General features: G+C 57.7%; 1 protein-coding gene across 4 annotated transcripts in view; it reads right to left on the minus strand.

The window, feature by feature from the left end:
- Positions 1-1,515: 1,515 nt before the first annotated feature.
- ARHGEF18 (Rho/Rac guanine nucleotide exchange factor 18) overlaps positions 1,516-21,379 on the minus strand; it is a 59,040-nt gene continuing 39,176 nt past the window's right edge. For 3 of the 4 annotated variants that reach the window (XM_079773188.1, XM_079773187.1, XM_079773185.1), the window contains 16 exons: positions 21,146-21,286; positions 18,948-19,198; positions 17,166-17,291; positions 15,671-15,788; positions 14,625-14,873; positions 13,026-13,102; positions 11,861-12,039; positions 10,737-10,828; positions 6,300-6,482; positions 4,980-5,117; positions 4,468-4,592; positions 3,880-3,936; positions 3,745-3,792; positions 3,167-3,637; positions 2,565-2,829; positions 1,516-1,858 (listed from right to left, as the gene is read on the minus strand). In XM_079773188.1, coding sequence (XP_079629314.1) covers positions 1,524-1,858; positions 2,565-2,829; positions 3,167-3,637; positions 3,745-3,792; positions 3,880-3,936; positions 4,468-4,592; positions 4,980-5,117; positions 6,300-6,482; positions 10,737-10,828; positions 11,861-12,039; positions 13,026-13,102; positions 14,625-14,873; positions 15,671-15,788; positions 17,166-17,291; positions 18,948-19,198; positions 21,146-21,286 — 2,855 coding nt within the window. In that variant the 3' untranslated portion in view covers positions 1,516-1,523. The remainder of the gene's footprint in view (positions 1,859-2,564; positions 2,830-3,166; positions 3,638-3,744; positions 3,793-3,879; positions 3,937-4,467; positions 4,593-4,979; positions 5,118-6,299; positions 6,483-10,736; positions 10,829-11,860; positions 12,040-13,025; positions 13,103-14,624; positions 14,874-15,670; positions 15,789-17,165; positions 17,292-18,947; positions 19,199-21,145; positions 21,287-21,379) is intronic. The other variant, XM_079773186.1, reaches the window with a different exon arrangement.

Here is a 21,379-nt window from a genome sequence, read left to right on the forward strand (position 1 = left end):
CACCCCATGCCGAGGAGAATCCTTTGGACTTGACTTCCGAGGACCTGTGTGCCTGAGGCCCAGGAATGCACTCGTCACAAAAGGACAGGAAGTAAAGGAGAATTTCCTAAAGTGCTCTGATTCGTCTCAGTACAAAAACATAAAACACTGATTACAGATCCAGCACAGATGAGCGCTCGTGTCCAGGGGATGGCGGAGGACACTTCTCTTTGGTCCCTGCTGATGCTGCTGGTCCCGAAGGCAGAGTTGAGGGTCAGGGCCAGCAGGGCCGGGGCCGGAGGGGTTCTGAACGGCTGCTGTCAGCTCGTCACTCACTGGCTGTGTCACCTTGACCCTGGGGTGCCCCAACTCCTGGGCAGCCCAGGACCCATCCTGCCAACGCTTCGGGAGGTGCTGGGCTCTGGGCCCATGGAGGGAGCCTGGGATGCAGAGGAGTAATGTCCCCTTCCTGCACCAGCACCCGAGCTTGTGTTTGGCCAGAGGTGGGACGTGGCTCTGGCTCAGTCACGGCCCTGGGCATGTGACACCGCCCCGACGCCGACAGCCGTGCGAGTGGACCAGTGGCCCTTGCCCGCTTCCAGGGGTAAGGGGACAGCCAGCCACAGCAGCTCACTGGACGTGTGGCCTGCCTGTCCACTGGGGGTCTCCAGCCACGTGTGCTCCTAGCCTTTCCCCTTCACTGACAGGGTCACCGCTCTGCTCTGTGTTGTGCCTGCATCAGCCCGTCAGCACCGGAGACCAGCCCTGGGCTTCCTCTTGGAGGCGTGGGAAAACCAGCTCATCTCAGGGGACTGAGGGCCCTCCGCCTGGGGCCGGGACTTTGGGGCGTGCCGGCCTGGCCAAACCTCTGGATTTGGCTTCCCCAGGCCGAGCACCTGAGAGCCACGCGGACTCGTGAGGTGCCGTGGGAAAGCACCGAGATCGACGACAGCAGGTTTTAAAACACCCACCTAGTCAGACCCTTTCGAGATGAGTTTGCCCTAAAGAACTCGCCTTGAGTACAACTGGCCATCCCTGGCAGCCACTCTGCCCTGCGGGCCCTCGGTCCCTGGGGGCTGGGTGCGCTCTCGTCTGCCCGTGCCCTCGCCTTGGGGCTCACCATGAACCCATGTAGACCTCGGCTTTGATTCTGCAAGGGAGACAGCTGACACTACCCTGGCCCTTCTGCTGCCCTAATGACCAGTCCAGCTCCAGTGTCTCCTACGGCTGTGGGCGGCCCCCCTCCTCAGACCGAGGTCTGGCCCGTCGTCAGGCGCCAGGTGGGATCCCAGTCTGTGACTACCTTGGAAAACTGCTTGGAGTGGGTCTCTCCCTACCATAAAAATAGCTCCTCGGTTCGCTTAGGTTCAACCTTCAATTAAAAATGTTCCTTTTTGTATAAAAAAGGCACCACTGTTGATCAATCCCTACAGCCAGAGCCTGGAGATGACAGGTGGGCCGGGCCCGACCCCACGCCTGGCCAGGAGTCAGTCATCCAGGTGGTGTGCTGGGCAGGGGCGGGCTCTGCACCCCAAGCCGTGGCCCTAGAAGAAGATGACGTCTTCTTTGCTCACTTCTTCCTTGTTGAGTGGGGTAAGGGGCCGCGGCACGGGCAGGAACGGGGGGCACTCGGGGGACGTGTCCTCCACGGCTGGGCTGGGCGCCTGGAAGAAGAGGTCTGGAAGACAGGGTGGGGTGTCGGCAGCCACCAGGCACTGCGGAGGCCCTGTGCCTGGGCGGCTGGGCTCACCTGGGGGGGATGCGGAGCTGTGGCTGCTGCGCCGGATGGGACTCAGGGAGCTGTGGCTCCGGGGGGCGTGCTCCTCCCTGCCCGTGAGTCTGCTGAAAAGCTGCTGCTGCTGCTTCAGGTCGAACGAGGCTGACAGGGAAGAGGGTGTGGCCTGCGTGCTCAGCCCGGCTCCGCACATGGCAGCCCCACCCCGCTCCTGAGCACCTCCCAGGACCCTGTTTCAGGGGGACCCCCCTCAGACAGTAAGCCCCAAATGCAGTGACTTTACAAAATGGGGAGAAGACCCCCCAGCCAACCCCAAAATGCCCCTAGAATAAGCCAACCTCTGGACCCAGTCCTGGGACACAGGCCCTGCTCTGTAGGTCCCAGGAGGGCTCCCTGCCCGCACCTGAACACTCAGCACCCGAGGAGCCCCGGAGCTGTACCAAGACCCCTGGCATCGTCCCTGAGTGACTAGGGTGCTCTGACTGCTGGCCTCTGGTGCCACCCACAAGGCCTCCCGGGCCCTTCTTTCTGAATTGCCAAGACACGCCCTTCCTGGTCCAGTTTGAGGACCGAGGTGGGACGGACCTGGGGTCTGTCACGCCCATGTTGCTTCGGGAGGATAAACCTCCCCACGGGCTGGGGAGGGGCCTCAGCGCACGGCCAGCTGCATCTCCGCAGGATGGCCCTGGTTTCTGTGGTTCGCCCACAGGAGGTGCTCTGGTGTCACTAATTGCTCACGACTGGATCTCCTAGTCCAGGAGGGCTGGGCAGGCATCTCCCAGAGATCACCTGTCCCGGAAGACTGAGCTGGGCCCCACCCCGCCACACCTGCCTCAGGCACAGGACTCACCCGAACTCTCACTGCGCTGGGAGCCCCTGCTCTTGCCGCCCTTGTCCTTGCCGCCCTTGGTGAAGGCAGCCAGCTTGGTGGGGATCTGCTGCTGCACGGCCGCCTGCCTCTGGATCTGGTTGGTGGTGCTGAGCAGCTGGATAGGCACGTCGCTCCTGGCTGGCCGGCTCTCGGCTGGGGTGCTGTCCCGGCGAGTCACCTCGGGGCGCTCAGGGCCTTCCAGCCCCTCCCCGTTGAAGCTGGGGGGGTGGCTTGGGGGCTGGGCCTGAAGGAGTGACAGAAGACACGTCCCAGAGATCGCTCCTCGGGGAAGCCCTTCCTGGGACGGACAGGGAGGTGCTCGCCCAGCACCGCCCCCTCCACAGGGCTTTGGGGAGAACCTTGTCCACCCCCCTGGATCCTGGGCCAGCGGCTTGCAGCCTCTCAGCTGGGCCCGATGGAGCTGCCATTCACTGCCTGTCCCCATAAACACACACACACAGCTCGCAGCCCCAACACGGGCACTTGCATGGTGACACTCACACGTGCCCTTGTCCCCTGGTGAGTTCACGCATGCGCTGCGCAATGCACCCACACCTGCGGTTGCACTCTGCCTCGCTCACCTCTGTGGGCGGCTCAGGTGGCAGCACCCCGGGCGCCGTGTTCTGCTTCTTGAGCCTCTGCAGCAGCTCCAGCCGCTCGCGCTCGCGCTCCACGGTGCGCTGGGCCTCCCGAAGCCGTTCCAGGTCGTGCTGGTAGGCCTGGCGCTGCTGCTCCAGCTCGGCGCGCTCCTGGGCCAGCTGCTCCTGCTGCCGCGCGGTCTCGCTCTGGCGCTGCTGCAGGCGGGCCGAGGCCAGGTCCAGCTCCTGCTGCTGCTGCTCCCGCTGGCGCTCCCAGCGCTGCTGCTCCAGCCGCAGCTGGTTCTGCAGCTTCTGCACGCCCGCCAGCTCCTCGCGCTGCTTCTCGAAGTTGCGCTGCCGCTCCTGCTCCAGCAGCAGGTTCCCGCGTGTGGACTGCAGCCGGAACTGCTTCTCGCGCTCCTGGATGGAGGCCCTCTGCATCTCCACGTAGCTGTCCTGCTGGGTGACGACCGCCTGGGGAAGTGGACTCATGAGGCGCCGGCCGGGCCGTGCCCTCTCCCAGATCCCAACCTCAAACAGGAAGGTGCAGTGCAGCCTGTCACTGCCCACCGGCCCTGTACCTGGAGGCTCAGGAGCAGCTGGGACAGCGTCTGGATTCGCCGGACAAGCTGTGGAGAGACCGAGCGCTGGCTTTCTGCCCGAAGCCCTCCTGGCGTGCACGCCAGTCCCCGGGAGACGGACAAGCCTGAGCCTACCTCCAACTCCAGGACCACGGGCAGACGGGGGCCAGACTCGGTGCCCGGTGCCTCCACCTGCGGACACACAATGCCAGAGCCCACAGCTGCTGAGGAAGCAAGCCAGCCTCCAGTGCTGACGAGACTGCCTTAGCACGGCAGGCCCTGCCCCACTGCCTGGACAGTGAGGGCGCGGGGTGGCTCCAGGAGGCGGAGGCAGCTGCCATGGGCCTGGCCATGGCACACCGCCCGGCCCTGCTCTCACCCTGAAGCTTGGCAAGGGTGGGTGTTCTGAGTTGAAGCGGGGGGAGCAGCCAGCATGACTGGCATCCGTGGCTGTGAGGACATTGGAAGCTCATGGCCCCGCATGGTGCTCCTCACCCGTGCGGGAGGCTGTGGCTGCTGCCCCAGCCTGCCCCTCCCGCCTCCCCCATGCCGGGCCCGCAGGAAGAGACTTGCGGCTCCCCTGCCTGCTCGCTGACCTGAGCTGAGACATGGCTATTCACCATGAAGCCAACATCACATGCCACTGCTGGCTGAGGTGGAGGGGCTGAACAGATGTTCACACTTGCTGGCAATGACACGAACTGGGCCAAGGAAGCAACGTACCGCCCACGGTGCTTCCTCGGAGGCGCCTGGGGGGTCGCCGAGCTTCACATCCGGACTGCTCACAGGGTCTTGCCAGTCTCCTGGGCTGAGATCACTGCCACATACCTTCTTCCGGAAACTGTCATCTAAAAACCCCAGGCCAGGCACATGAGGATGCTTGGGGTTCCCCAGGGTCTAGAGCCCCCCTCTCCCCCTGCCCGAGCTCAGGTAGGAAATGGCTGGGCTGCTGCCTTAGGCCTGTGCCGAAACGTGGCATCTGTGGCGCAGAGATCGGCAGGAGCAGGCCTGGCTGCTGTCAAACATGACCAACAACACTCGGACGGTCCCAAACCCTGACCATAGAGTGTACGGACGCCGACAGGAAGTGGCAGCAGAGATGCCAAACAGCAAATGCCGGCTCTGCCAAGGACGTGAGCAAAGGGGACATCGGAGGGACCGGAACCTGCTGCCGCCACTGGCCTTCCTTCCCAAGGGTCCCGGGCCCCGCCCTCGGGGGAGGAGGCACCACTCACTCTTGCCAGGGTCACAGGTGCCGTCGGAGCCTCCCAAGGCCTCTGCCCTCTGGTGCAGGCCCGCAGAGCCACCCCCATCTTCTGCCTGGCCGCGGGTGCCGCCCCGCCGCCTGCAGAGGAGGCTCTGGATGTCCTCGACTGTGGAAGGAGACAGGAGGGATGCAGCCACTCTGTGCATCACCTGCGCGTCAGGTGTGGCGCAGGGCCAGGGCAGAGGACGGTGGGGGCCTCCAGCCCCACTGACCCTGTGCACTCCCCGCACAGGCGCCTGCCCCGGTCAGGCCTCTCCGTGTCTAAAGGGGACCAGCCCCGCGGGGCAGCACGTGGACAGGGCATCCTGGCCCCTGGGCTGAGGGTAAGCTGGGTCCAGAAGGAACTGTGTGGCCACTGCTGGTGTGATGACAGTCCCCAGAATGTCAGGGGTCACGGGAGGGAGGACCTGGGGACAGGGCTGGTCACACAAAGTGCTCCAGGACAAACAGGCTTTGGTCAGGTGAGGTTGGCCGAGGCCCAGGACATGAGAGGCCTCAGGGGGCCGAGAACAGCAGCCACTGGAGGAATGGGAGGAACAGTGCTATGGCTGCAGAAGCCAGACTGAATGGGGGAGTCCACGTGGGAGCCCCTCTGCTCTGTTACCTTCACTGTGAAGGGGAGGGGATGTGTCTGCCTTGTTTGCTGCTGAAAGAGGGGTGCAGGCTGTCCTTTGGAGTGAATGAGCACCGGCTGCCTGGCCTGACGTGGGGGCTCTGGCATAGACCCTGACTGCTCTGTGACGCACTGCAGGACGCACACAGGGGCAGGCCACCTACCGGCTAGCGTCCTCCCATGGCTGCTGCTGCATCTTTCCACCAGACCCTGGGCCAGCTCCTAGGACGGCTGCTGGGTCCAGGAGCCCTCGGAACGACCCACCAAATGTGTATGTGTGCATGTTTCTGGCTATATCACCGTGACCCACTACTCAGAAAGAAGAGTCACCTCTTCAATGTGGGAACTCGTCTCGGTCGACTTCAGATCCCTGGGGCCCGGAACAGTGCCTTGCACGTGGCAGGCACCGGGGAGTGTCAAATGTGCGAGAAAGTGGTCTAAGTCCGTGACCAGGGGCTCGCACTGGGTCGTGTCTGATGACCCTCGGGCTCTAACAGGTGCTGGGGGGGGGGGGGTGCACAGCCGCCTAGCCAGATAGGGTACCCCGAAGAGGGTGGCGAGGTGGCCACACTGGGCCATGCCCCCAGCCTGGGGTCCCCCAAGGAACTACCCGGGCAGAATGGTGCTGGAGAGGGAGGCGCTGTCCCATGAGGACCTTGGGGCAAGGCTACTTACTCTCGGTCATGGCTGACTTGAGGATCAACTCGCCCTGCAGGTTCTCTGAGAGGTCCCCTCCTCGGAAGAGGAGGCGTGGCTGAGCCGAGTCGTCCAGTCCGCTCATCTCGGCCATCTCCAGGAAGATCTGCTGCTTCTCTCGCAGGCTCTGTGCGATCTGCTGGTCTTTCAGTCTCAGGCGTTCTGCAAAGCCACGGGGGTGACGGTCAGGCTCTCTAGGACTGTTCCCCAGGAGTCAGCACTGGGGGGCCTCACAGAGTGGGGCTGGCCTCCGGGGACCCCTGCTGATCCACCTCACCCCAAGGTCCACTCCTCCCTCCATCCAACCTTCGTGAGGCAGTGAGGGACTGGCCCTGCCTCGGATCGCTTCCCACAATCATAAATAGCAAACAGTGGGGTATGGTGAGACCATAACAGGCTAATTTTGGGACAAACTGAGAGCCTCATAAGATTTAGTTTTCTAATCGTGAACGTCCTCCTTCAGGCATTTAGGTCAAACGCCTTCTCACAAGCCTTCCTGTTTTATGCTTGTACGGCTGCTATCACTGCAACTTACTGGCTTAGACTTCCTCACTGCAATTGTTAGCACATCTACATGACCTTCAGGTAAATCACTCACTCTCTAATCCGTTCCAATCATTTCTCAGTTGATTCTATTGTATTTTGTAGGCAAATAATCATGTCACATGCAAAAACATAATTCTGCATATTTTAATACCATTTTTACACATGCTTTGGTGAATCACTTCCATCTGATTCTGTTTTTCTTTTTTTTATCATTCATACAAGGAATTTGCTCACTTCTATAAATTAAATACATTCAACCCCTGTTTTCTTAAAAAACAAACAAAAAACCCAAAAAGACAACAACATAATTCTGTTGCCACCCTTCCAATCATATCTTACTTCTGTCTCTCTCAACATTCCCTGGCTGGGACTGCCAAGATGAAGATGATAAGATAATAGAGAGTGGATGGCTCCAGGTTTTTAAATCCTCACCAGGAGGATATGTTTTCAATTGATTTTAGAGAGAGAGCAAGGGAGAGAGAGAAATATTAATCGGCCTTACATACGCGCCCTGACCAAAGATCAAACCCACAACCTAGGTACGTGCCCTAACTGGGAATCGAACCTGTAACCTTTTGGTGTAGGGGACAATGCTCCAATTAACTGGGCTACCTGGCCAGGGCTGGCTTCTGGTTTTGATGAAAGTGTCTCAAAGTTAAGGGTGAGTTTAGCTTTTGATCCAAGATGGGAAAGAATATCTTGATAAAAAAAATATATTTGTAGTCCTAATTCACTAAGAATCTTGGAAATGAGTAATGAAGAGATATTACTGTGTGACTCTACAGTGTCCATGCAGGACATATATTTCATTACTATCAGAGAAAATTGTGAGTTAGAATGAGATGAAATGAATACTTTGCTAGGATTATACCTCCAGGGTCCAATGGGATTTCCTCTCCTTTCTTTTGGACATTTTTATTAATTAACTAGAGGCCCGGTGCACGAAATTCGTGCACTGGGGAGGGGGTGTCCCTCAGCCCAGGCTGCACCCTCTTCAATCTGGGACACCCCTCTCACAATCCAGGACTGCTGGCTCCCCACTGCTTGCCTGCCTGCCTTCCTGATTGCCCCTAACTGCTTCTGCCTGCCAGCCTGATCACCCCCTAACCACTCCCCTGCCAGCCTGATTGATGCCTAACTGCTCCCCTGCCAGCCTGTTTGCCCCCAACTTCCCTCCTCTGCCGGCCTGGTCACCCCTAATTGCCCTCCCCTGCAGGCTTGATCACCCCCAACTGCCTTCCCTTGCAGGCCTGGTCCCTCCCAACTGCCCTCCCCTGCTGGCCATCTTGTGGTGGCCATCTTGTGTTCACATGGGGGTAGCCATCTTTGACCACATGGGGGCAGCCATCTTGTGTTGGAGTGATGGTCAATTTGCATAGTACGCTTTTATTAGATAGGATAGAGGCCTGGTACATGGGTGGGGGCCAGCTGGTTTGCCCTGAAGGGTGTCCTGGATCAGGGTGGGGGTTCCCTTGGGGTGTGGGGCGGCCTAGGGGAGGGGCCTGTGGTGGTTTTCAGGGCAGCCACACCTCCCAGCAATCCAAGTGGAGGCCCTGGGATCTGGGATTTATTTATCTTCTATAATTGAAACTTTGTAGCCTTGAGCAGAGACCTGGGCCGGCCAGGGTGTGCAAGAAGCTTGGCTTCCTCCATTGCCGGGGAAACCCAAGCCTCCTGCTCACTCTGTGGTTGCAGCCATCTTGGTTGGGTTAATTTGCATACTCGCTCCTGATTGGCTGTGGGTGTGGCTTGTGGGTATAGCAGAGGTAGGGTCAATTTGCATATTACTCTTTTACTAGATAGAATATATTTAAATGTGCACTTCCTCACAAAGAGAAATAAAATATATACTACCTAATTTTATGTACTTATTGCATAAATGTTAATCCTACCTAATAATAGACAAATATGCAAATTGACTGTGCCTTCGCTATGCCCATGATTGGCCAGGAGGCGCGGGGGGGCGGGACTTGGGGTGGCCGGGGTAGCTGATTGGGCCGGCGGGACGCTGAGCTGCGTCGCCAGCAGCGGCACGGGCTCAGCGTCTGCGCCATGGCTGTGCTGCGGCACAGAAGGGGCCTCTGGGGCAGCGAGCTGACGTCCCGCCGCGCGGACCATCAAAAGCGGGAGAGCTGAGTGCCTGTCCGCTCAGGCAGCAGGCCTTTCAGAAGCCTCCATGGCGTCGGAGGCTTCTGAAAGGCCTGGTGCACCAGCAATCGAAAGGAAAGTGTGGGAGCTGGGTGCCTGTCCACTCAGGCAGCAGGCCTTTCAGAAGCCTCCACGGCGCCGGAGGCTTCTGAAAGGCCTGGTGCACCAGCGGACAGGGACCCAGCTCCCCGCGATCAAAAGCAAAAGTGTGGGAGGCTTCTGAAAGGCCTGGTGCACCAGCGATTGAAAGCGAAAGTGTGGGAGCTGGGTGCCTGTCCACTCAGGCAGCAGGCCTTTCAGATGCCTCCGCGGCGCCGGAGGCTTCTGAAAGGCCTGGTGCACCAGCGATCGAAAGGAAAGCGTGGGAGCTGGGTGCCTGTCTGCTCAGGCCTGGTGCACCAGCGATCGAAAGGAAAGCGTGGGAGCTGGGTGCCTGTCCGCTCAGGCAGCAGGCCTTTCAGAAGCCTCCGCCATGCTGGAGGCTTCTGAAAGGCCTGGTGCACCAGCGATCGAAAGGGAAAGCGTGGGAGCTGGGTGCCTTTCCGCTCAGGCACCAGGTCTTTCAGAAGCCTCCGGCGCCTGGTGCACCAGTGGACAGGCACCCAGCTCCCCGTGATCGAAAGCGAAAGCGTGTAGGGGACCCTACACGTGCATGATTCAATCATGCACTGGGCCTCTAGTTTAAAATAATGCACTTAGTGAGCGGGAAGAGGGAAGAGGGAAGAGGGAAGAGGGAAGAGGGAAGCTGACTGAGACCAGAGTACTAGGCACTGTTCTTGGCAATGACCTTGCTGAAATCTCACAGGAATCTGTTGAAACTGGGAGAAGAGTGAACAAGCACAATGCGTTACATTCACATAATGGAATAGTCCTCGGTCATCAAAAGCAAGGAAATCCTGACACCTGCTGCAAAGTGATGGACCTTGAAAATATGCTAAGTGAAATAAGCCAGATGCAAAAGGAGAAATGTCTATAACTCCATGTAGACAGGGTCCCTGGAATAGCCACATTCATAGAGACCATCGGCTAGAAGTTATCGAGCTGGGGGAGGAAGAACAGGGAGTGACTGCTACCAGGGACAGGGTTTCTTTTGGGGTGATAAAAATGGTCTGAAATTAATTGTGGTGATGGTTGTGATATTGTGCTAAAAGCCATTGCATGGGACATTTTAAATGGGTGAATTGTACGGTGTGAGAATTACATCTCAATAAAGTAGTTAACAAAAATTAAAATAGGGAGGAGAAAGCCAAGGTCCCCGGCCCAGGCTGGTCTGGGCCTGCCTGGCTGTGGAAGGAGGCGGTGGGGTCCTGTGCTAGTACAGGGCCCGTGTGCTTCTTCGTATGTAGCTTGGGACACTCATCGTGAACTCTCCCCTGAATGAGGACTGTGGGCGGGGACACTGTGTGGCAAAGCTATCGTGTCTGGAAGGGCTCAGGGACACTGAGTGCCCCTTCTCCCTTCCCCGCACCCCCTGGAAGACCACTATGCACCTCCTGACAAACAGCTGCTGCAACACCCCACAGAGCTGGACCCCGAGGCAGCCACAGCAGACCCCCAGTCACTTGCGCAGTGATTCTCGCCACAGCCAATCCCAATGGGGCAGAACAGAAACGCCACTGGTGGGCCCAGGCCTGCTGCCTAAGCAGTGCTCTGCAGGGCTATGTCACCACCACTTAGGGGGCACATCTGTGGGCACGGGCGCCCAGACTCCCTCCCTCTTACCTTGGAAGTCCCTCAGCCTCAGGGCGCGGGCCTCCACCATCTTCCTCTCCTCTTCGGTCTCGATGAAGGGCCCCTCCTCCTCGTCTGGACAGCTGCGGGGAAGGGGACAGACGGCTGAGAATGCTCACAAGCTGACTGGCCTCGGAAATGGGACCCGAGAAGTTTATCTGCAGAACCAGCTGCTAAAGAGGATCTCATTTTGTGGTAGGATTAGCTTGTCAATGTTGCCACAGAAGAAGGACAGGGAAGAGAAAGACAGCCATTAGCACGAACCTAATCTCAGTGCTGGGATATAACCAGCCACAGGTTTTATTATTTATTTGTTTACTTAAAATGCCTTGAAAGCCATGTCACCACTTTTTACATTTTTAAAATCTGATTGATTTTGAGAGAGAAAGACACACATCAATTTGTTGGTCCACTTGCTTACGCATTCATTGGTTAATTTTTGTATGTGTCTTGACCGGGGTTCAAACCCGAAACCTTGGTGCATCAGGACGATGCTCTAACCAACTGAACTACTGGGCCAGGACCAGCCACACGTTTTAACTGCCTGCCACAGCTGGAGGAAGAGACGGGGACAGCTCGTTCCCTAGGGACCGCCCAGCACGGAGGCTGCAAGGCTAGCAGAGCTGAGGCACAGACAGGAAGCGGCAGGCTGCCTCGGTGCGGGGGCTGGGCCACCTTTCCCCATCTGCTGGGTGGACCAGCAGCCAGGCATCCCACAGACCCACAGGGCTGGGGTCCTGAGGGGTTCCCTGGCCCGAGGAGGAAGGACAGAATGCCATGATCTGCTCCAACAGGTCTGGCCCCAGACGGGGGTGGGGTGCAGGGAGGTGGGTGTTGGCAGGATGGGAACAGCCTGTGTGTCAGGTGAGTGCCCCCCAGAACGGAAGTCAGAGCTGCCTGGCTCCATGTCCCCTGGTGAGAAACTCTGAAGCCTTTTTAGAGAATCGGCATGGTGGCATCTTTTAAATAAAGGGATGGAAAAAGCACAAGGTGGAAAGTGGGAGAGCGAAAGCAAAGGTCTCCCGTCTGCCTGTGATTTCTGGTGCTCTCTTGGGCAGGTCAAGGTCACAGGCAAGGGCAAAATGGCCAGCGTGGAACACACAGGCCCTGCTCACCTCTCAACGGCCCTTCGGATGTGGGCCATCCAGGCGTTTCTCTCCTCTTTGGAACTGGTGTAAATCTCATACATCTCAGGCCCTTGCAGGGAGGCGCTGATCAGGAACATGGCCTTTTCCTCGTTGGCTACTTCTCTCACAATGAGCTTTTGTAATGAGATGACGGGGCGCTTCGAGTCCTACATGGGTGGAACAAGGTGGGAGGGTCACCTTTTTCTGCAGGGCATCCCACTTGTTTTCAAACAATTTAAAGTAGAAATATTTTACCATCTGGGGGAAAAGACATTATTGCAATGACATCCTTGTACCCTTTAATGCATCTGTTTAATGGGCTCAAACAAATGTGTTTTATAATCAACTAGAGGCCCAGTCCATGAATTCGTGCACGGGTGGGGTCACTGGGGCTGCTGGCGGTTTGTGGACCAGCCCTGCCCTTGATTGGGGTGGGGCCGGCCAGGGGAGGGGCTGTGGGCTGTTGGCTGGCCCCGTCTGTGTGCTGGGAAACCTGGGAGGCTTTTAAATCTGGGAAAGGTACATGATTTCATAGCTGAGTCAGCGCTGCCCTCCTCGTCAGGCGAACCTGGAGGCCCGGTGGAGGGACCAACACCTCCCCTGCAGGGAGGTCTGTGCTGTTAAACCCTGAGGACGCGGGGCCCTCTAGGTGAGCAGAGGAGGAAGCCAAATCCCGGGGGCTGTGGGCCGGGAGGGTGACTGGCATTCCAGCCCGACCCCCAGCCCACTGGCTGTGCGGAGCCCAAGGCAGGCGTGGCTCCCACAGCAAGGGTCTCCTGGGGCAGCCTGCTGTGGGATCAGCATGGTCACAACACAGGGTGGTGGCTGCCTGACGAGCCAGAAAGTCCCTGGGAAGGGCGGAGGGGCTTTCCTGGCAAGGATGCCGGCCTGTGAGGATCTGAGCGCTTGTGACAGAAAGACACAGAAATGCAGACAGAGGGTGTCTGCACGAGCCCTTGCAGCCTCGTCAGACCAACTAGACAGGACCCCTGGCAGGACCGGGGACAACACGTGACTTATGGATGGGCTTGTCTAGCCACCTCACTCTGAGCTGTTCTCGCCTCGTTGTGGGTGCAGCCCGGCCACCCTCCACCCAGCGCCTTCTGCGCAGTCGGCTTTAAAGCAGCTCTTGGTGCGAAGCGAGGACACATACCACAGAAGCGAAGACGTACTTCTGGTCCTTTTCTTGCAGCAGCAACAGCACATCGGTCAACAGGACGGCAAGGACATCTACGGGGAGAGGACAGGAGGCAATGCACGGGGCATGGCCGTGTGCGTCCCGCTGGGCAGCCGGGAGACACGGAACCTGAGGCGGCCTTCGGCACCATGGCAGGAGCCTGGGCCACTCAGCCCAGAGCCATGATGCTTCTGCAGGAGCCCGAGGGTTTCCTTTCGACCTCACGCCTCCCCACCACCTGCCTGGGTTCCCACATTTCTGCCGCTGCACTGCCGGGCCTGTGCCCTGACGCCCCCTGTTGTAATGGTGCCTGCGGGTCTGGCATTCGAGGTTCTCTCACTATGATTTCTCAAATGTGACCTCTGCACCCCTCCCCCTCTTCTACCTGCCCCAGGCCACCCGGTAGACAGGACCCCTGGCAGGAACGGGGACAACAGTCACGTGTTGTCCCCGGTCCTGCCAGGGGTCCTGTCTAGTTGGTCTGTCCAGGCGAGGTGCTAGACCCTTGCCTCCTGCCTCCTACCGCAGCGATGCACTCCCGACCCCTCGCGGCCCTGAGCCTCCTGCCCGGGCAGCAGGTGGGTGTCTGGTCCCTGTAGGAACACCTCACAGCACCCGCGCACTTGGTGTAGGTCCTGAGTGTGTTTCTGACACGAGCACTCATGCCCTGAACACGGCCTTCTCAGGGAGAACCAGACACCCTCAACCCAGCCTCCGGCTGCCTCCAAAGCACTCACTACGCTTTGCCCATGTCTCTGTGGACTGGCTTCTCTCTCTGCCCGCTGACTGGAGCCCCATAAGGGCAGGGCCTTCTACCACCCACCGCAGGGCCTGGCACACAGGAGGCACTACGCTGTCTCTACTGGACGCATGTCATGCAAAATACGGACACATTCCGTCGTTTGGCCGCCTGGAGATTTTGCCGCTCCCTTTGGGATCTTTACAGATGCCGATGCCCGCGGACAGGCCAGGCTGCTTCTAGAGGCTCATGAAATGGACGGGAACCTCGAGCGTGAGATCAGACCATGAATTCTGGAAGCTGGGCTCAGAGCACACCCTTAGGGACTGGGACACCTGGGGACACTAGGTCTGTGCGGTGTTTTCTACCCAAACCAGGCTCTTTGGTGGCTGGGCCCACTGCAGGCGCACCGTTTGGAAGTAACCTGGGCCTCACGAAGCTTTGGATTTCTGTTTAAGTCTGAGTCCCCTGGCCTCCTGGTGTGCATCACACCATCTCACACCCTGCAGGAAGGGGTGCTGGTGTGAGTGTCTCATTCTCACTCCACGCCTGGCTGCCTGTGCTCAGCCCGACTCTGCACGCAACCTCCCTTCAGCCACGAAGCAGCCAGACTGCAGTGGCTCTGGCCAGCCGGCACCCACCCACCCCAAATGGTGCTCACTGACCCAGAGGGCACCCCCTACTCCAAGGTCGTGACACCACTCCAAGATGGCAGCACCAATTCAAGAAGGTGGCACCACACCAAGAAGGTGCCACCGGTCGAAGATGGGAGCCACTACTCGGAGATGGCACCACTAATGCAGAGCTGCCACTCGCACGCGCCGGCAGGGCTTCACCTTTCAGGCGCCCCGCCGTGGTCTTCCAGGCCAGCGTGCCCTCCAGGTGCAGCTGCCGCTGCAGCATGTCCTCCTTGCGGAAGGGCAGCCCGTTCTTGAGCTTGCTGGAGGACTTGAGGTCCATCTTCCCTGCGATCTCTCTGAGGCGCTGGCCTTTCTCGCACTCGCTGACCTGGGCGTCCACTTGGGAGATGACGTCTTTGATGAGGTTCAGGGCCTGGGTCAGGTCTTCGTAGTCCTTGGAGCCAGCTGCCACACAGAGCAGAGTTAGTGCTTTCCTTCGTCTGCGCTCACGAACATGACAGAGGTGGACACACTACGGGGTCTGTGAGCGGCATTCCCTGAGGCCACTGCTTGGAGGACCCTCAAGAATCACCTCCCAACTTGAATTTCCCAAGACATAAATGCTTCTCCAAAATGAACGCAGCAGCCCAGCGCCTGGTGTTACCAAGACAGAGTTGCTGTTGAAGTAAGGCGCCCGCAGGGATAACAGCAGCCCTGCCAGCTCCGTGGGCCCTGCTTGGTGAACAGCCTCCCTGCACCCCGCCATCACCACGAGCTAGGGGTCCGGCTCTTGTGGTGCGGAACGTGCTCATTTTCCCACGCTCAAATCCCCTGGAGATGAGGGAGCGTGGCCAGCACGGCCCTGGCCATGGAGAGCTGGGCTGTGTGCCTTCTCTGCCCTCCATGCTGTAGGCCAGTCCCTCTCGCGGCCCTGCCATGGACTCTGTGCCCGTCTGGATCACTCAGGAGTGACCTTAACAAGGGCACTTTCTCCGTCATTCATCCACTCCCCAGATGCCTGTGCCAGGGGCCAGGGGTAACAGCAGGCAAATGAGACTTGGTGCCCATCTTTCTTTGTTGGAAACCCCAGCACCCAACACAGTGGATTCACATGGTGGCAGTCAGCTCACGATCACCACACTCAGCTGAATTCAGAGAACCAGGGACAAATCTGAGGGGCACTTATCTAATCCGCTGCCAAGAGGGGGCAGGGAGACAGACCCCCCAGCACCAATGGGCAAGGCAGGAGGCGGCTGCCGCACCTTCCGTGTTCTGGATGATGCGCTCCACCAGCACGGGGTACTTGGTTATGCGCTGAGTGACCAGAAGAATGCACTCCTGCATGCCAAGGCGCCTCACGATGGAGGAGCTGCCGATTTTCTAGGGAATGGAAAGAAACCATGACACACTGACCCTTTATTCCCGCCAAGCCAGTGCACTGAACCTGATCAGATCCCAAGGCTGGAGCTCCTTCCTCTTTTGGCTGATGGGGGCCTTTTCTCGGCACTTCGCCAGGTATTTAAAAGCAGGGATCCCGGCCGTATGCGCAAAGGCAACAAAGGCCAAGACAGCCATGCCTGTTGTAATGGGAGCCCCCGAGAGACCAGCTGAGAAGAAACCAGACCCAGCTGGGGGCGGCTATGGGAACCACCTGGAGAGCTGCATGATGCACACACACACCCCTGTGTGGGAAGACCCCAACCCTCATTGACGGCTGTTGGAACCTTCCAGAACGACTGGGCCGGGGCCTCCTGAACCGCTCCCTGCTGGCGTCTGATGCACACCTCTGTAAGAGCCCAAGAAGTGGCCTTCAGAAGCCGTTCCTGGGTGGGGACTGAGAGCAGCTCTCCAGAGCGTACCAACCCACCGTTCGCCTGCTTCAAAAATGCCAGCCCTGCAGAGAGGCCCGGGGAGTCCCGGTGGGATGTGAGATTCATCAGAACCTTCCCACTTTCCAGGTGTTTCTAGCTCATGACGTCGGTGGCCTGTCCCACTGCTCAGCACAGATGAATTCAGGCCCCAAAGTGCCCTCTCCCTTTCATGTCTATCCACTGTGATGATAATGGAGTGAAATGACCATCAGTTAGAGAATGTCACCTCAGGGTGCAGGTGGCAGGTGGTGGAACCCTTCTGGATCAGGGGCAGGGGCTGCTGCAGAGCCACGCTGATGGAGCCCAGCGGTCTCAACCAGGTGTACTTTCTAGAACATGGGAGGTGGGCCTTGCCCGACCCGGCTGACCCAGGCTGGGGACGTATTCTTAGTTCTGAGTTTGAGCGTCCACACACTGATAGGCAAAAGATGGGTGTGGGTCATTCCACAGGCTATCAGGGAACAGATGGGGACCAGAGAGGGGAGGATGTAAAGAGCAAGGCACCCCGTGCACCAGCTGGAGCGTTTGAAGCCCTAACAGGTGACTCTGGAGGGGGTGGTTTCCAGGGAAGGGTGCCCCTTGAAACCACACTTGTGTCACCTCAACATTTTGAGAAAGATGGTCAGTGGGCTCTATGCTGGGGCATTTCAGGGGCCACCCTGGCGTGTCGAGGAACAAAGCTCTAACTCTACTTTGCACCTGGAGATTCTCCAGAAGATTCCACTGACTTGTTCTGAGAAAGTGTGTCATTAAGAATGAAATAACAACTTGAAAATCATCGATTTATAACAGGTACCTTCATCAAAGGATCTCCAAACAGCTCTGTGGGAAAAAAACCTACAGCAAAGAGGATACGTTTTTAATTAAAATAATAATAAATTTTTACCTTGATCAAGTTTTGAAATTTCTTATTTTGCTGCAGCAGCAACTTGTAATGACTGACCGCTTCGTTGTGTCCACTACAAAAGACACCATATTTCTTTTTCATTCTCTCTCCATTTTCACCTGAAAACTGAAGAAAGACAGTGGAGATGTTAACCACCAGGCAAAGTTTTCTTCCAGCTCATCTGTCTTCTCCTAAAACAAATACTAAGTTCACTTGCAATTTCACTTCCTTCTCTAACACACACTCAAACACAGCACTGCTTCATTACAGGTGCCTCACGGCAAGGCACCAGGAACACAAAGTGCTCATGGCTTCATGCCATCATAGGTGCTGTAACAACTTCCTGAAACCTGAGACGAAAAAATAAATTTAAGCCAAAGAATGTTAGAAAAATTTAAAAGCAAAAGGGGTATCTTCTAATTAATTCTAATGAGCTGACTCAGATCCTGGCGCACTCTGAGGTCAGATGAGGGGTAACGAGATCCTCTGTCAATCTCAGACTCAGAGGTTGACTCTGAAGTCAATTCAGAGTCAACACCCCCCACTCCCCCATGAATGGCTTTGGGTCATTGATACGCTTCTAACAATCAAAACACAGCCACCAAGACAAAAAAAAAAGACCAGCCAACCAACCAAAGAAAAGTCGAGAATTCACAGCTGGACAGTGATTGCACAAGTGTGTTGCTATTTAGGTGTCTGTGGTGTTAGACCAGTGGTCGGCAAACAGCGGCTCGTGAGCCACATGCGGCTCTTTGGCCCCTTGAGTGTGGCTCGGCGTTAGAACCACTTCTTCAAAATAGACTCGCCCAGGCCGAAAACCGACTTCTGCGCATGGGCCACAAAGTTTCAATTGCACTGTACATGCGCGCTCGCACGTGGTATTTTGTGGAAGAGCCACACTCAAGGGGCCAAAGAGCCGCATGTGGCTCGCGGTTTGCCGACCACTGTGTTAGACCATTAGCTGCACACACAGCAGGAAGGACCCTGGATCACTGTCTTCTAGAGCGGCAGGCTCTCAGCCAATCAGGGGAAAGGGTTCCTGGGCCCAATTCCAATGTGGGGGTGGTCCCCTCCATAGTAATGATTCTCAGACAACAGGGTCTGACACTGTCTACCTGGAGACAGCATGAGATTCCAGTTAAGGGTTCAGCCCCTCAAAAGCATCTCTCCCCAAGACACCAGCTGTCACCTGAGCTCCTGACCGACTGGCTATATATAATCAGAGGTTCCCACCATCCCCTTCTTGGGTTAGATGAATTTGCTAGAGCAGCTCACAGAATGGAGAGAGACATGGTACTTGCTAGATCACTGGTTTGTTATAAAGGATGTAACTCAGGAACAGCCAGATGGAAGAGATGCGTGGGGCCAGGATGGGGAAAGGGCACAGAGCTTCCATGCCCTGCCCAGGCACCACTCCCCAAACCGTATTGGGTTTTTATGGAGGCTTCACTACACAGTTACTATTGATTAACTCACTGACCACTATCAACTGATTCAACCTCTAGCCCCTCTTCCCTCCCAATGTCCGGGGTGGGACAAAATTCCAACCCTCGAATCAATGGTCGGGTCCCTTGGCAATCAGCTCCCATCCTTAGGCTCTTTCATTCACATACCAGACACCTTTATGCTCTCAGCACTTAGGCAATCCCAGGGTTGGGAGCTGTGAGCCAGGAAGCTGGAGGAAGACCAGGTGTGTTTCTTATGAAGTACAATACTGCAGGGAGCCATGTTTTTGTTATTGGGAGGAGCAGAGGGGGCGGGGCTTGCTCGGGCCTTGCCCACCTGCTGGACCAGGAGGTCCCCGATTTTCTGGATGATGTAATTCCGGTCGCTGCCCTCTTCCAGGGACTCCTGGCGGCGTTCCTTTAGCCGAGAGAGGAAGTGGCCATGCACCTCGAGCAGGTCGTCTGCACCCGGGAAGAGGCGGCCGATGGCCTTGCTGCCGAACTGCAGCTCCTCCTGCAGGGCCCTGGAGTAGACCTTCAGCATGATCTTGAGCGTCCGCACGTGGTGCACCTCCGTCTGTATCAGCTCTGCGGGGACACGGACGACGGAACTTACCCAGAGTGGGGAGCACTCCCTGGCTTGACTCCTCGTGTCCCACGGGGGCACTGTGTGTACTGCCTGCCCACCACGCACCAGGCTCACTTCTCAGCTCTCCACCCAAATCCTCGTCCTCGTGGCCTCACTGCCCAGGGGCCAGGCCTTCCCGCCCCAGTGCTGCAGGGGTCCCAGCTTAAGGGAGCAGCGAGGGATGGAGTGACCGCAGGACAGAGAGGACCCAGGATGTGTACTGGGTCCTCAGACTCACAGGAGGGTGTTTTTGTTGTTGTTAATCCCACCCTGAGGATAGTTTTCAATTGATTCTTAGGGAGAGTGGAAGGGAGGGAGAGAGACAGAGAAAGAGAAACATTGATGTGTGAGAGACACATATATTGGCTGCCTCCCTACCGGGGCTGGGGATCGAGCCTGCAACCGAGGTACATGCCCTTGACAGGAATCGAACCCAGGACCCTTCAGTCCTCGGGCTAATGCTCTATCCACTGAGCCAACTCAGCTGGGGCCACGGGAGGGTTTGTGCCTAGAGTCGGACAAAGACATTTCAAGGCTGTTTAAGCCAGAAGATTGTTTGGATAAACACCACTCGTTGGGGTGTGACACTCACACATTTGTGCATGTCAATGGCCAGACTCAGACTAAGCCACCTGGCCAGGGCAAGTGAGATTTGGATTCATTGTAAAAGGCAAAGAAAGATCAGGTTTTGTGTTAAGAGTTTTTCTATGTTCAAGACAAGGCCTAAAGCTGTTGGAGACAAAACCAAGGTCAACAGGGCTGGCCCCAGGTGTCCAGCGGGGCGGAGGAGGGCTGGAAGCAGGCTGTGTTTGCCCCGCAGTAGAGATCCTGTGGCAGCTGGCTGCCCAGATGGAAGGGGGATCTAGGCTGGTCCCCTGTCCCTCTCTGCAGGATCTGTGGCCTGGCTCCGGACCCCAAGGGAAAGCATCCACCAAGGTTTTCCTCCACAGCCACACCCCACCTTACTCGGCCCAGCAGGGAGCTCAGCGTGGGAAACGTAGAAGGACGCGAGTGCCAGTGGCAACCAGCAAGGGGCACACGGGGCTCTCGGAGCTAGACCTGCCGTGTGGGACCCAGAGAGGACGCTTCTGGAAGTGCCAGAATTTCCTCCCAGAATGCCACCGAGGAACAGGGAAGTGCCCCCTCAGGTGACACAACACTCATTGTTGGGGGATGGGTCCCATGAAGAGGACCGTGAGAAGAACCAGTAACAGCCCTGGCTGGGCTGGCTCAGTTGGCTGGAGCATCATCCTGTACACCGAAAGGTCATGGGTTCGATTCCCGTCAGGACACCTACCTAGGTGTGGGCTCGGTCCTCGGTTGGGGGGCGTACGAGAGGCAACCAATCGATGTCTCTCTCTCCCGCTGCTGTTTCTCTCCCTTCCAGCGGGTTGCCTTGGGCCTTTGTCACCCTGTTGAGAGGGGCCTGGAGGGCTGGGGCCCCTAGCGCGGCTCCTGGCCTGGGAATGGCTCTGTGCCTTAGGAGCTGGGATTTTCATTGCAACCTACAACCTCCCGTCTCAGGACAGCGGCTGCCCATGGCCCGGCTCCCTGACAGCCGATGGGAAGGAGCGCCTACCATGAAGCTGGTGCTACAGTCACATGGGGAGAAAGGGACATGCCTCCCCAACACCCCCGCACAGCCACACTCAGCCTTTCTTCTCTCTCAGGGTCACCAACAAGTTAGGTGAGTCAGGCCAGGGCATTCGGCCAGCCTGACTCTTGGGATGTTCCTGGCCACCTCTTCCCTGGCCCCAAAGGCAGGGCTGTCCTGGGGAGAGCAGTGAGCGGTGACAGAGTCTCGGGGGGCGTCAGCAGTGGAGCCCAGATTCCAGGTGGAAAAATTAAAAAAAAAGAAAAAGGAAAGAAAAGAAAGAAGTGCCAGTGTGGGGCGTAGCATTTCTTACCATAAATCACATCCTGTCTCTTCGCCACCTCCTTCTTTTGTTCCTTTGCGTACGCCGGGTCCACAGACAGGCTCCAGGACTCGGCCTCGAACTCGTGGGCGTCCGATTCGATCTCACTCCGCAGTGAGGCCGTGTAGGAGTCTGGGGAAGGGCGAGAGGCCACTGCTCAGCGCCGCAGCCTGACTGGCCTTCATCCCATGAACATATTGACGTGGTCCCAGCATCCCCGGGGTG

Source organism: Cnephaeus nilssonii, assembly GCF_951640355.1.
Source record: "Cnephaeus nilssonii genome assembly, chromosome: 5".
NCBI classification, from domain to species: Eukaryota; Metazoa; Chordata; class Mammalia; order Chiroptera; family Vespertilionidae; genus Cnephaeus; species Cnephaeus nilssonii.